Source organism: Acanthochromis polyacanthus, chromosome 6 (genome assembly GCF_021347895.1).
Source record: "Acanthochromis polyacanthus isolate Apoly-LR-REF ecotype Palm Island chromosome 6, KAUST_Apoly_ChrSc, whole genome shotgun sequence".
In the NCBI taxonomy this organism is placed as follows: Eukaryota; Metazoa; Chordata; class Actinopteri; family Pomacentridae; genus Acanthochromis; species Acanthochromis polyacanthus.
Window position 1 is genome coordinate 6,427,690 of NC_067118.1, and position 13,209 is coordinate 6,440,898.

The 13,209-nt window shown below is 38.2% G+C and overlaps 1 protein-coding gene across 1 annotated transcript in view; it reads left to right on the forward strand.

The window, feature by feature from the left end:
- fam120c (family with sequence similarity 120C) overlaps positions 1–13,209 on the forward strand; it is a 60,572-nt gene that overhangs the window by 13,025 nt on the left and 34,338 nt on the right. Inside the window, 3 exon segments of the mRNA XM_022217880.2 lie at positions 5,874–5,976; positions 6,117–6,190; positions 8,757–9,031. Coding sequence (XP_022073572.2) covers positions 5,874–5,976; positions 6,117–6,190; positions 8,757–9,031 — 452 coding nt within the window.

A 13,209-nucleotide genomic window follows, 5' to 3' on the forward strand; every position in this document is an offset into this window, starting at 1 on the left:
CGTAAGGCGAGGCCCCCTGTAATAGCAGAAAATGTTTCATTTGTAGAAGCAGTTATTTAACACGGTCTGCTGGCAAAAGTGATGAATTAACAGCAAGATAATCACTGCTCAGACTAACCTTTTACACTATTTTCATCAGTGTGCTGAACTTTATCATTTAGGTTCAACAGCACATCATTTTAGTGCTCCCCAATCTTTTTATTGCACATTTTGCACCAAATAATGCTTTATAAGGGCTCCCTTTCTGTCAGTTCTCATATATGTTACTGTTTTCTGTGGTACATTGGGAATTGTACATTTAACCTGCTGCTGGTTCCTCACCAAGCAAAAATCTCATGGTTTAATCTTTGTTAACGAGATTTTTTTTTTGTGCAATGGTAACAGCAGGAAGTGTTTGGTTTGTAGAAGCAATTCTTAACAGTCTGTGGCTAAAATCAGCAAAACAATCACTGCTCTAGTGTTTCACACTGGTGCGCTTAACTTTTTCATTTAGATGCAACAGCGCATAATTTCGGTACACACTAAAATTTTTCACTGCATCTTTTAGCAGTGAATGATCTATTTAAAGTTCTCAGTAAATGATAGTAAACAGGTAAAAAGGTGCAGATGAATGTTTTGCATGTTAACTTACTGTTACCGCAAATATTAGCTCTCACTGCACAGGATGAGTGTCTGTAAGACTTTTTTTAGTGTTTTGTCTGTTCCCAGCCTTGCTTTGGCTGCTTTTTTGGCAATAAATGCAATATTTTGTCATAGCTGGTAGAGTCACTAACTTCTTAAAACCCACTTTTATAGACTTGCTTTTATGTGAAGTTTACTTTTAGCTCTAATTAGTTTTAGTGTTTTATTCTGTATAATGTCTGTTTATTTTAGATGTTCTCTCTGGTTTTATTTTAATTTTATCTGCCTGGTTCTTTGGTGTGAAATCGTCTCTCTAATTTATTCATTGTCTGATTTTTTTTTTTTTTACTTTTAATTTATACCTTCAATCTCATTCTTTATTTTTTGAACTGCGTGGTTCCATTGCTCATCTAGCTAATTCTTCATTATCATCATTTTTAGTATTTATTTCAATTGACTGCTCTGCTGAATCGTGTGTGTTGCATGTTTTAACTGTCAAAGCTCTTCGTGAACGCTGTTCTTCAGGCTGCTGTGTATAAAATTATTGTTATTGGGTCATTCCGTATGAAATCAACCAATTTTAAGAAAACTTCCCACCTGACCCTCTCAGATTTTGCTAAGTTTTTACATACATTTAGTACATTATATATGATGGGAAAATCCAAAGTTTGAATGCTTTATTGTCATTAGTTTCAAAGTTTTCACTTTCACTAATGGATATGATGATTAGTTTTTGTGTAATGGGTGGCCAAATGTAGCAGTTTAGAAGTTCGTGATGAATAAAATCGCAACTTTGTCATTCTCTGTAACGTGCAATTATAAATATAAAGTAAATATTTTCACATTTCTGAGGACTATAGGTCACTGTGAAATGATTCTGAAAATTTCAGATCTCTGTCTTTTGTTGTTCAGAAGTTATAGAAGTCTGAAAATGGTCAAAAATTTCAAGTCTTAATTTTGGCTGCAATAATAGGGTACCCCCTACCTACTTCAAATGGCCATAACTTTGAAACTAATGACAATAAAGCATTCAAACTTTGGATTTTCCTATCATATATAATGTACTAAATGTATGTAAAAACTTAGCAAAATCTGAGAAGGTCAGGTGGGGACCACTGGTTGAAATGATATGGAACGACCCTATTATTGTTATTATTATTATTATCATTATTATTATTATTGTTATAGCGTAGTGTTTTCCACATGTTGAGAATTTACTTGCGGTGTTTTTTGTGCATGCAGAGACTCATTTGATTTAGACGGGGAGAGTCTAATACAGGTTGTTTTCTGAAGCTACACTTTAAAGATGTTCTCTAAATGCATCTGGAGAGGCTAGCTAAGGAGCCGTGCACAGAGAAGCCTCTAGTTTCAGTTACTGCAGCGTCGCAACTCAGACAGGTGCGTTAGCTAGTTAGAAAAGAGAAAATAAGTTATCCTCATGTCAGATTTCACGTGAAACTGAGTGATTTTGTCTAGATTTTACCTGGCCAGAAAAGCACGACCTGCTGAACGTCCGATGGACGGTACAGCTGATGGAAATATTCAGTCACACTCTGCAGGTTTCCCATCGCATGTGGTTCTAAAATGGCCGCATGCTGGCTCTGTACCACAACATGAGTGGAAATCTGAAGCACAGACGTTCACGTATGCGGGTTTATAATGAATGAGAGCTGAACAGAATCAGAGAGCAGCGTTTTCTCTGTAACGTCCGGCACGGTGTGGGTGCTGAGAGCAGGACCCTGCCCTGCTGCCTAACAGAACCACAGAACGGCAGCGGTGCAGCTTGGAGCTGCGAGGCTGCTGTTCAAACACATGCTGCTGTGTTTGGGCTCGCTGCAGCTCAAGATGACTGGGGGTCCCGTTCATCTTGTTATGATGGAGAATCGTTTCTGTTTCGCTGGGAGGCTGAGCTAAAACTGTAGCGGCTACAAGATTTTTATCTGCCGTTTGTGCACAGTCAGTCAGTCTAGAGCAGGGGGGTCAAACATGTGGCCCGCGGGCCAAAACCGGCCCTCCAGAGGGTCCAATCTGGCCCAACTTTACAAAGTGTAAAAATTACAGAGAAGACATGAACTGCAATTTTATAAATTAGTAAAACTATAAATTTAAAATAATTTCGAGACCATGACAAGTTGTTTTGATCATAAAGTAAAATACTACACTGTTAATTGTTCTTTAGTCATTCTGTGTCTTATTTTTGTCATATTTTCTGTTGTTTTTGTGGTTTTTACCGCCCGGCAAACATCGTTTTCCAGAAGGTATTGTTTTGAGCTGCATGGTCTTGGTTGGTTGGTTGGTTGCTTGTTTGTCTGTAACATTTTGGTTTCCGTGCGATAACTCGATAAAATATTGATGTAGCCTCACCATATTTGGTACACAGGTGTACCATAATAAGACTCAGGTCAAGTTCGCATTTGGTGACTGTGACCTCATTTTCAAGGTCACAGGGGTCATCTTTGTCGCCGGGCTGTCCAAGTTTGGTAAAACTTCTAGTTTTTGTCTGGTTTTTGTCGTTTGTCTCATGTTTTATGTCATTTTGTGTTTTGTTTTCTTCGTTGTTTGTGTATTTTTTTTTGTTTTGTTTTTGTCTGGCTTGTGTTTTTTGTGTTTTTGTTATTTTTTTCTTTTTGTTTTGTTTTGTGTCGGTTGTTTCATTTTTTGTTGTTTTATGCCTCATTTTTGTAGTATTTTGTCTTGTTTTTATCTTCTTTTTTTTAGTATGACTTTACGTTTGTCTCATTTTTTGTCGTTTTGTTTCCTTGTTGCGCTTGTGTTTTTAGTCTAGTTTTTTGTCTCATTTTTTGTCACTTTGTAACTTTTTTGTCTACTTTTTGTCTTTTTTTGTTTTGTCTCGTTTGTCTCATTTTTGTAATATTTTTTGTCTCATTTTTGTTGTTTTTTGTCTCATTTTTGTCGTTTTGATCTTAAAGTAAAGCTCTGTATCGTTCGGTTGCAGATAGCTGTGTGTGTAAAATACTATTCAATCACTTCCAGATAGCTGTGACTAAATGTTGTGTTCCTTTGTAGACACTCTCTGACCTGGAAGTTGTAATGTGTAAATTTTAAACTGAGGCTGAATGTTGTTGAAACTGAATTTATTTTTCTTAAGGTAGAAGTTTCAGGTTGCTCTTGTTGAATAAACAATTTTAGGAATGACTCACTAATATTAATGACATTTTATTATCTGATCAACTCACCTGAGTAAATATCCTATTTAGCGGTGTGACTCGTTACACAAAAACACAAACTGGTTGTTCAGCCTACAGCGCCGTCTCAAATGACAAAGAAGCTTTGTAAGGCTGGATAAAAGATTTTTAACCACTTCCAGCTCCTTTTTGTTGTGTGAACGTTGATTCAAAACCTGCATTTTTCTACTGTTTCTTCATAATATTGTAAGTAAATGCTCCTGAGCTGCAGCAGCGCATGGTTATATTTCATTTATTAGACTTGCTGACCCTTAGAAGAGCACTCTGAGTGTGTTCTGTATATTTTCTGTTGTCAGGAAATGCATGAGAAAAAGTAAAAATGAAGTACTTTGTCTTTAACTCTATAGTGTGTGACTAATCACTGTTGTAGAGCTCCATTGTTCAATGAGACGAAACAGCTTTTATTTTATTAATCCCACTTTGTTGTTGCTAGAAACCCTCTCTGGAGCCTTTAGTGTGTGTTCATCCATGACAGAAAATGCAGTATGATGTCTGCTAAAGTAGTAAAATTAGGACAATATGCAGAATATGTGTGACCCATTTTTCCACTTCTAAGTTTTTAGCTTCAGTGGTAAATAAGCTGTTGGTGTCTGAGTGTCACAGGAAAGTAGAAAGAGAAATGCTTTTATGGGATCTGAAGACATGCAGTGTCATCCTCGAACGAATCGGACCTGGAAGAACAAAAATAAAAGCAGTTTTTAGAGTCCGAGCCGTTCATTCCTGTAGTTTTTAACAACACCTTTGTTCCGCGTTGAAGCCTAGTCGTGTTGGAAAATCCTGAGTGGGGATGAAGTGATTATAGGCCTAAAATTTGGCATTTTACTTAATATCTGTATCGTTATTTTTGTTAAGTGATTATCGATAAATTAAAAGCACTACTTTGGGGATAGAAATGTCTGAACAAGAAGCACAGCCGTTGCCACAGAAATGAAAATTAGCTGCTTTCATAGCCACTAAAGCTACGCTAACAGCTGATTTTACGTTTTGTAAAATGTAGAAATTACAGAGAAGACATTAACTGCAAATTGTAAATTAGTAAAGCTGTAAATTTACAATCATTTCTGGACCGTGACAAGTTGTATTGATCATAAAGTAAAATACTGGATTGTTCGTTTGTCATTTTGTGTCTCGTTTTTGTCACATTTCGTCTTGTTTTTGTTGTTTTTGAAATTTTCTGTCGGACTTTTGACGTCTCATGTTTTTGTCATTTTGTATTTCCTTCCGTCCAGCTTGTGTTTTTTGTCTTATTTTTGACATTTTGTGTTTTGCTTTTTTCATTGTTTTGTATATCATTTATGTCATTTCTTGTTTTTTTGTATCGCTTGTGTTGTTTGTCTGCTGTTGTTGTTTTGTTTCCTGGCTTGTGTCATTTTTCTGTCATTTGTCACATTTTTTGTCTCGTTTCGTGTCGTTTGTCTAATTTTTTGTCATTTTATTTCTCGTTTTTGTCATTTTGTGTCTCTTTTTTGCAGTTTTTTTGCACTAAACCCAAGGAAACATTTGGCGTTGTGGTTATTTATAGGTCATTATACTGGGATTTTACTGGTCACTTGAGATCAAATTTGGATGAATTAAGAAGAGTTTGACACCGCTGCTTTAACAGATGAACCTTGATGGACAATCAAAGTGACAGAACAGCGAGGATTTAAGAAAACAGCGACATTATTTAAGGAGACAAACTGTTATTGATCTCAGTCTATCTCACAGTAAACAAAAGAGTGTCTGAACATCCTGTGATACTCAGAAATCATCACTCCTGTTTCTATTTTACATATCCACCCTTAGTTATCCTGATTAACGAAGAAGACGAGTTCTAACCAACAAGTTCTCTGCTCTCACATGCCATTAAATACAACATTTAATGAATGCTGCTTGAATAATCTGACTTTCGGTATCTTAATCAGCCCTGGAAAAACCCGTATTGGTCGGTCCCTAATCCTGAGTGAGCTCCAGGTGTTTTTCTTTGATTTGAATGTGGGAAACCTCCCGTCCTCACTGTGCTAATCCCAGCATGTCAACACGAAGCTTCTCGTTTCCTCTCTTCAGTCTCGCATGGAGGACAAGGTGGAGCGATTCAAGAAAGCTGTGGAGTATTTCTCAGCCGCCTCCAAACCTCGCTCGCCCAACATGGGGCCCTCCTCTTTCATCTGTGAGTAGTAAAACTGCAAGTTCACCAAACAGGACCTCTGTTATGTCATCGTTTTGGCTTGCTGAATGTGTTTTTTTATTTACCACGTGCAGAAAACCAACTTCAGGGTTTTTTTGTTTGTTTTTTTTGTTAATCCTCAGTACCTGGGTTTGGACCCACTCCATTTGGGGGACCACCTGGCCACATGGGACCGATGCAGCCTGGAAAGAATCAGGTAGGGTCCTCTACTTCTTCCTAATCCTTCACTCTGTGTGTAATTGTACTCCGCTCTACCTGAATGTACATGTAGCCGAGTGGATTAAGTGGTATCCCTCTGTGGCATGTGCTCATTTAGGGGGAAAAGGTGGCTGAGGGAGGAGGGCGTCGTCCTTTATATCCCACATCCCTCCACCAGCCTCTAGTTTAATGTGTAATAAAGTAGGACAGCATGGAAAGGGTTAAATTAGAACCACACACCGTTGGGGAAAGAAGGACTGACGTTGTACACAAGGTTGACATTATGGAGAAGCTGTCGTTTTCCCCCTGAGACAAAGATGAGTTTCATCAGATCAGATTTCACTTGAACCTACGTGTAATTAGACAGTCTACATCTATTTTTCTTTTCATTCTTTTGTTTTTCCTTGCCTGATGTGAAGATGATTACAGAGAGTACGCTCCCTAGTTCTGATTGAAGTGATTTTTAAAAAAAGAAAATTTAAAAAAACCTGAATACGGTAGGGATTGTTTGTCTGTATATGTAGCCCTGTGACAGACTGGTGACCTGTCTAGGGTGTCCCCTGCCTTCACCAGAGTCAGCTGAGATAGACTCCAGCACCCCCCATGACCCTAGTGAGGCTAAAGCGGTGTATAAAGAATGAATGGATGGATGGATGGATGAATACAGAAGGTCCTCGGTTTACGCCGTCCTCAATCTGCTGCGTTTAGTCGTTACATTGGAACTGGTTATGTGGAACTAGTTGGAGAGCGGAATGGATGAATATGTTGTCACGTGGCACAATAAGACAGCTGTGTTTCCATTCTCTGGTTGTACTCCACCTTGGATTGTGCTACATTCACTAACTTTTTACCCTTCATTATGGCTCCCAAGCGTAAGGTGCTGATGCTTCGAAGAAAAGGAAAGCCGTCTCCATGGAAGTAAAATTAGACATTGCAACAGACTGATATTGTTGTTGATGTTGAGGTCTCAATGTTTTTGTTCAGTTTCAGATTTACCTAATTTCAGTGAACATGCCATGTTTAGTTAGCTCACCTCTGATTAGCTGAGAGTCAACAGTAGCGAGAGCTGGGAACGGCGGCTAATTTTGGAGCTAAGTTATGGGGTTTTTGTAGTTATTTTGGCGTTTAAGATTCAACAAACGACCAGAGAACGAGATATATTCTTCCTCATCACAGATGGTCGCTACAACATAATAAAATGCTGAAGTGGTAGAAACAGTGGAACATCTTAGCATATTCTGTTATCTTCTTGTGAAATGATTCATACGTGCATGAAAGTCATTGGTATTCATGACTTTGCCAAAGAACTGATTATCGTGATGCACGTAACGGCTTTGTTTCCTTTTTTGCCGGAGTTCTGACTTAAGGCGAAAATCAACTTGCATAGATCTGTAGGAACTGAACGCCAGTGTAAGTTGAGGACTTCCTGTACAAAAATATTATTTAATGTTGTAAATACGATATGCATTAGGAATTGTAAAAACCTACTAGAAAATTTCAGAAGAAACTCCTGCTTTAATTCTACATAAGGTATGACTTATAGAAGAACATTTTATTTTGAAAACCTTCAAGAACCCTGATCAGCATTTTATAACATCTCCGAGCTTTTACTTTGAAAGTGTCCCAATCGGCCAATTAGCTAAGAGTCACTGTTGCGGTGAACAGAGCAGGCTGACTGAGGATTAGACCCTTGAACAGTCACAACCTTATCGGAAAAATGTTTTCACCACATGAAGCAGAACCTCGCTGTAAACGTTCTGTTTTTTCATGTCCGTTCTGTGTTTTCTACAGATTTAGTGGCAACTTAGAGAGACTCACCATTTCTGGTTTTAGAGCTCAGATATAATGGAAGTCAGTGAGAGATTTGGTCGACACACTCTGAGCGCTGAAGTGATTATGAAAAACCTATAAATCCTACAGCAATGAGACTCTCACTGGGTGAAAGAGGACAAAAATACCTACGTTTATATGAATAAATTGTTTATGTAAAGTAGAAATTGTGGGAAGAAGCCAAGGTTAACTGAAATGTCAAAATTTAGAGCGGGTGACTCCACTCTAGATGAAGAAAAATTCTGGATTTTTCAAAAATTCATAAAATTTGAACTGCGACTGCATAAAAACTGTAAAAGATATCAAAACACTAATATAAACGAATCACATTAAAAGCCTTGTGATCCATTTAAATGTCAAAGATTCTACTGTGAAATTTGCCAGAGCTACAGGGTTCCAAACATGACTGGTTTTTGGGAGTTATCAGGTGATTTTTTTACCATTGATTTCAATGGGGATTTTTGACGTAGGTCTTTGTGAATTTTGTAAACACTGTGCCATGAATTGCCACCAAAAGTCACAGCAAACTATTCCTGATCAAACCGCACGTTTTGATATATAATTTATGCGATACGAGTTAGTTGTTGAAGAATCCATTATAAGAATAAGCCCAAGAAATAGTCATAATTGAGCTTTTTTTAGTTCCTGCCTTCCTCCATCACCGTCTCTTTCCTCTCCTCCCGCCACACTTTATTTTTCCTTCTCCAACCTGTTTTCTTTTCCTCTGTCCTCAGTACCCTCCCCCCCAGGTTCCAGGGTTAAAGCCCCCCTATCCAAACGCCCCGTACGGACCTGGCTCCGCCCCTCTGTTCCAGACCCCACAGCCGCCGCCACAGGACTGCAACGACTCGCTGACGGGCAAGATGGGCTTCTCCGATTGGTCGGCTCCGTACGATTCCACTCAGGGGGGAAACCGGCTACCCAATCATCACACCGGCACCCAGTCCGGACCCTCCCCGTCTCCTTCCTCGTCATCGGACGGAGACGAACCCAACGACAGCAACGCAAAGTAAGACGCACAAAAAGTGAAGTCGCGTTTACACAAGTTTAAGAGCATCTTATGTAATGCATGAGTTTAGGTTTCACGTGTCGGCAGCTTAGAATTCACAACAGCGAAGGAGAGAACGGTTCGTGGTAGTTGCCTCATGAGAACACTGTGCTTTACGTCAATGCATTCCTAATTCTAAGAGACGTTTGTGCTTCTTTAAATGTCGTTTTGGTTTTAATGCACATAAGAAAGCATACAGGATTATAGGAGAGGAAGATGTTTCTGTCAGCAGCAACAAGAGAGAGATAAAGGCATCATTAGGGCTCAATTTCTATTAAGTTTTATTCATATAGCGTAGATTCACAACATATGAATGACAGTATCTCAGGAACTGTTAGAGATAAAAACCTGAAGCTTTATAAAAAATATTTGTGAAATTTAAGATACTTTTGAGATAAAAAACAACCATTTTATATACATGTGGGTTGCCATGGCAACGTGATGCTTACAGTGTGTGATACTGCAACTGCAGTGCTTCATTCAGTGGTTTTAGTAACATACAGATCAACAGGTTAGCAGATAAAACATTTACCCTCATCTCAATCATTCAGAAATAACTGTAGAAGAAATGATTTGTTTAAAAGGAGACGCTTTTAAGACACGATTTAAATCAGAAACAGAATAGAACCCGACCGGGTTAGCTCCACATCATCAGTTACCATTGAGATCTAACTCCATAGCATCAGTTACCATGGAGATCGAGCTCCACAGCATCAGTTACCATGGAGATCGAGCTCCACAGCATCAGTTACCATGGAGATCGAGCTCCACAGCATCAGTTACCATGGAGATCGAGCTCCACAGCATCAGTTACCATGGAGATCGAGCTCCACAGCATCAGTTACCATGGAGATCTAACTCTATAGCATCAGTTACCATGGAGATCTAACTCCACAGCATCAGTTACCATGGAGATCTAGCAAGTTAAAAGCATTTCCTACACTGAAAACTCTGACTTCTGGCTTAATAGGTTTAGTTTTACATTCATCTTAGCATCGTGTTTATCTTAATTTTATTTCCTTTTCCCTAGTTCATACATATGTTTTTTTAATATCACACTTTGAGACCTGAGAAACAGTTTTGTTCTTATCATGTCACATGGTTAGAAAGAGTCAACATACCCGCTGACACGCTACTGTATCTTCCTGGTGCAGCTCTCAGGTCTAAATAAACTCCAGAAATCACGTAAATCTCATAAAAGCAGCGACGTTTCCTTCCTTCCTCCTTCTGAAGTCTGAACTGGCTTCTGTCACATTAATGCAGCAGCACGTTGTTTGACAGATTAAATGTCAGTCTTGTTTGGCCGATTAGCGGCACAGTGACACATTTATCCGTTAATAATCATCACTCACAGGCAGCACAAATGAAATCAGATCAGTAAACTGTGAAACACTGTAAATGAGCACACGTTACAGATTCTTCATGTCAAACGCTGAGGATCGTGTTCCCCTCGCAGTGCTCCGAGGATCAACGCTTCTATTTTCATCTCCGCTAACTGCGCGGATAAAAATAGAAATCCGGCAAAACAATTTACACGGAACAAGCGAGCGATGGGAATTTAACGAGCTGCGGAATTTTCATAAACGATGGAATTGATTGGTTTTTAAATCTTTCGCAGCCTCGAAGAGAACAGAAAATGCGTTTGCTCCTCGGTGTTACTAGTTTTCACCTCGCTTCTGTTCAGGTTCTGACTATCATGGCGTTAATGTGTGAATAGAGCTGTAAGGAATGTTTAAATAAACCAAACGTCAGTCACTGTAACGCTCGTTAGTGAGGGTTCATACTCACTGACTGTACACAAAGATGAAAGTTTTAACATTCAGACTGCATCTTTGTCTTTTTACTTTAAATAGCTGCTCTTAAAAAATGTATATACTGTTGCATAAAGTATGAATCTAATTGAGATATATTACATCGTCATAATATTGCATGTTTCTTATTTATCCGTCGCAAAATTGATCAACTCAAACTGGTTTATAGTCGTGCAAGAAATCATGATGAAATATAGTAGATGTAGTTGGATGTTTTGGTGTTTTTAAAATGCTCCATTTGACATTCTGTGTATGATATTTATAATAACTTTATTCATGTAGCACTTTTTAATAACAGAGTTTACTTAGGAGTAGAAGAGAATGTCTTTGTTGTCCTTGTACATGTACAACGACCCTGAAAACATTAGATTAAATGATTCATTGTTAATTGATAGTATATTAGATTTATTAACGCTGAATCTGTGACTCCACAGTGCTGTACAGGCTGGGTTTAAAGCAAGAAGGGAGTTCAGTTTTCTTTCTTATTGATTTGAAGGGTTTCATACTGTATTACTGCAAAATGGGATTATTTTTTGTTGTTTTTTTATGTTTGTTTGCTTTAAAGGCCTCCGAGTTGCAGAAAGTTTTAATTCCAGCCAAAACCTGGGACTGTTTGAAGAAAGTTCAGTTTGATGCAGAGTTATCACATTTTAAACAATGATAAAATAAGCTAAAAGACTGGGATAAAGAAATTAAAAACTAGAATTAAATATACAAGCAATACAATTAAAAGTGCCTAAAATGTGCTAGAGTGCAATTGAGGAAAAAAAAAGGCAAAAGCACACATCAGATTACTGCACATGTACGATTGTTTTTGCACTTTTTATTTTGTGTTAATAATTGCTGTTGTTAAGAACAAATTGAACTCTTGCGTTTTAACAAAAACAAAACATGTTTTATGGTAAAAAAAGAAAAAAAAACAGAGGCGAAAAATTAGAGTTTAACATGGTAAAAGATTTGCAAAATACGTCAATACAGCAAGCCAGATAAAATAAAGCTAAAACACAAAGCTGGAAGAAATAATAGTATTAAATAAATGATAAATTGTCCTTTATATCCATTATTTAATGACACAACTGAAGAACATGCAGAGACGTGGACATAAACTAGAGCTGCAGCTAATGATTATTTAATCCCTCGGTTGTTATCTGATTAATTAATTAGTTGTTTGGTTTATTAAATGTCAGAAAATGATGAAAAATGTCCATCATTGTTTCTCCAAAGCCCAAAAATAACCTCCTCAGCTATACAACTGCCAAAACTCTCAGAAAATATTTAATATACACAAGTTGGAATCACAGGATTTTTATTTCTTACTTGCTACTTTTTCCCACTAAAAAAATGTATACGTAAATAAATAAACTTGCCTGGAAAATCCAGACTGACTTTATTTATGTATTAATATAAATACAAATAAAGGCAGTCTGGCATTGTGATGATACGAGACGATTTCAAAAAGGAGGGGCTAACGAATGCAGCTTGAACGAGAAAGAACCAATCAGCGTAACACGGATGTGACGCACAAACAAATCGACCTTGAAGTCCATGTAGTCCAAACAACAATGGCATGCAGCCGAGAAAGCATCGCGGTGAATGATTACTGCCGTTTTTGTCACAAAAATCTGCGAATACATGGGGTACTCTAAAGTGCAACACTTATTTTTGAAAAGGCTACGCAACAAAAGACTCCTTCCGAACGATTAGCGGTGTTAGGAATAACTTTAAATCGGAGCCAAACCAAGTCGGTGCGTATGTGTAAAAGTTGCTTAAATTTACTCACACATTTGGAACGGGATTTTCCTCTGTACAAACAATGGCAAGAAGGCGAAAGTAACGAGCCATCCACTGCCTCCTCATCGTCGGAAACGTCAAGTGAAAAGAGGCAACGACTAACGCCATCCAAAACGCCAAGAGACCACAAAAAGATTTGCTTTGGCCCTCCTCCTCCTCCGGCATCATCTTTATGGGTAATCCAGGCGCTGAAGATGACGCAGCATTAACTCCCGCCTCCCGTGCTATGATTGGTCGTACCAAACTGGACCGGGAGGGAAACGCGATTCAATTCGCCCAATGCCAAACTGACTCTCCTGTATCTCCTAACATGGAGATGGGAGATTACATGGAGATTCAGTTTGGATTTTCCAAGCTATAAATAAACAATAAAAGAGAATAAAATGGTTCATGGTTATGTTTCTCAAATGTAAATGGTAAATGGACTTGCTCTTATATAGTGCTTTTCTACTCATCAGAGTACTCAAAGCGCTTTTACAACAATTGCTCCCATTCACCCAGACACACACATATTCACACACTAATGTGCAGGTTGCT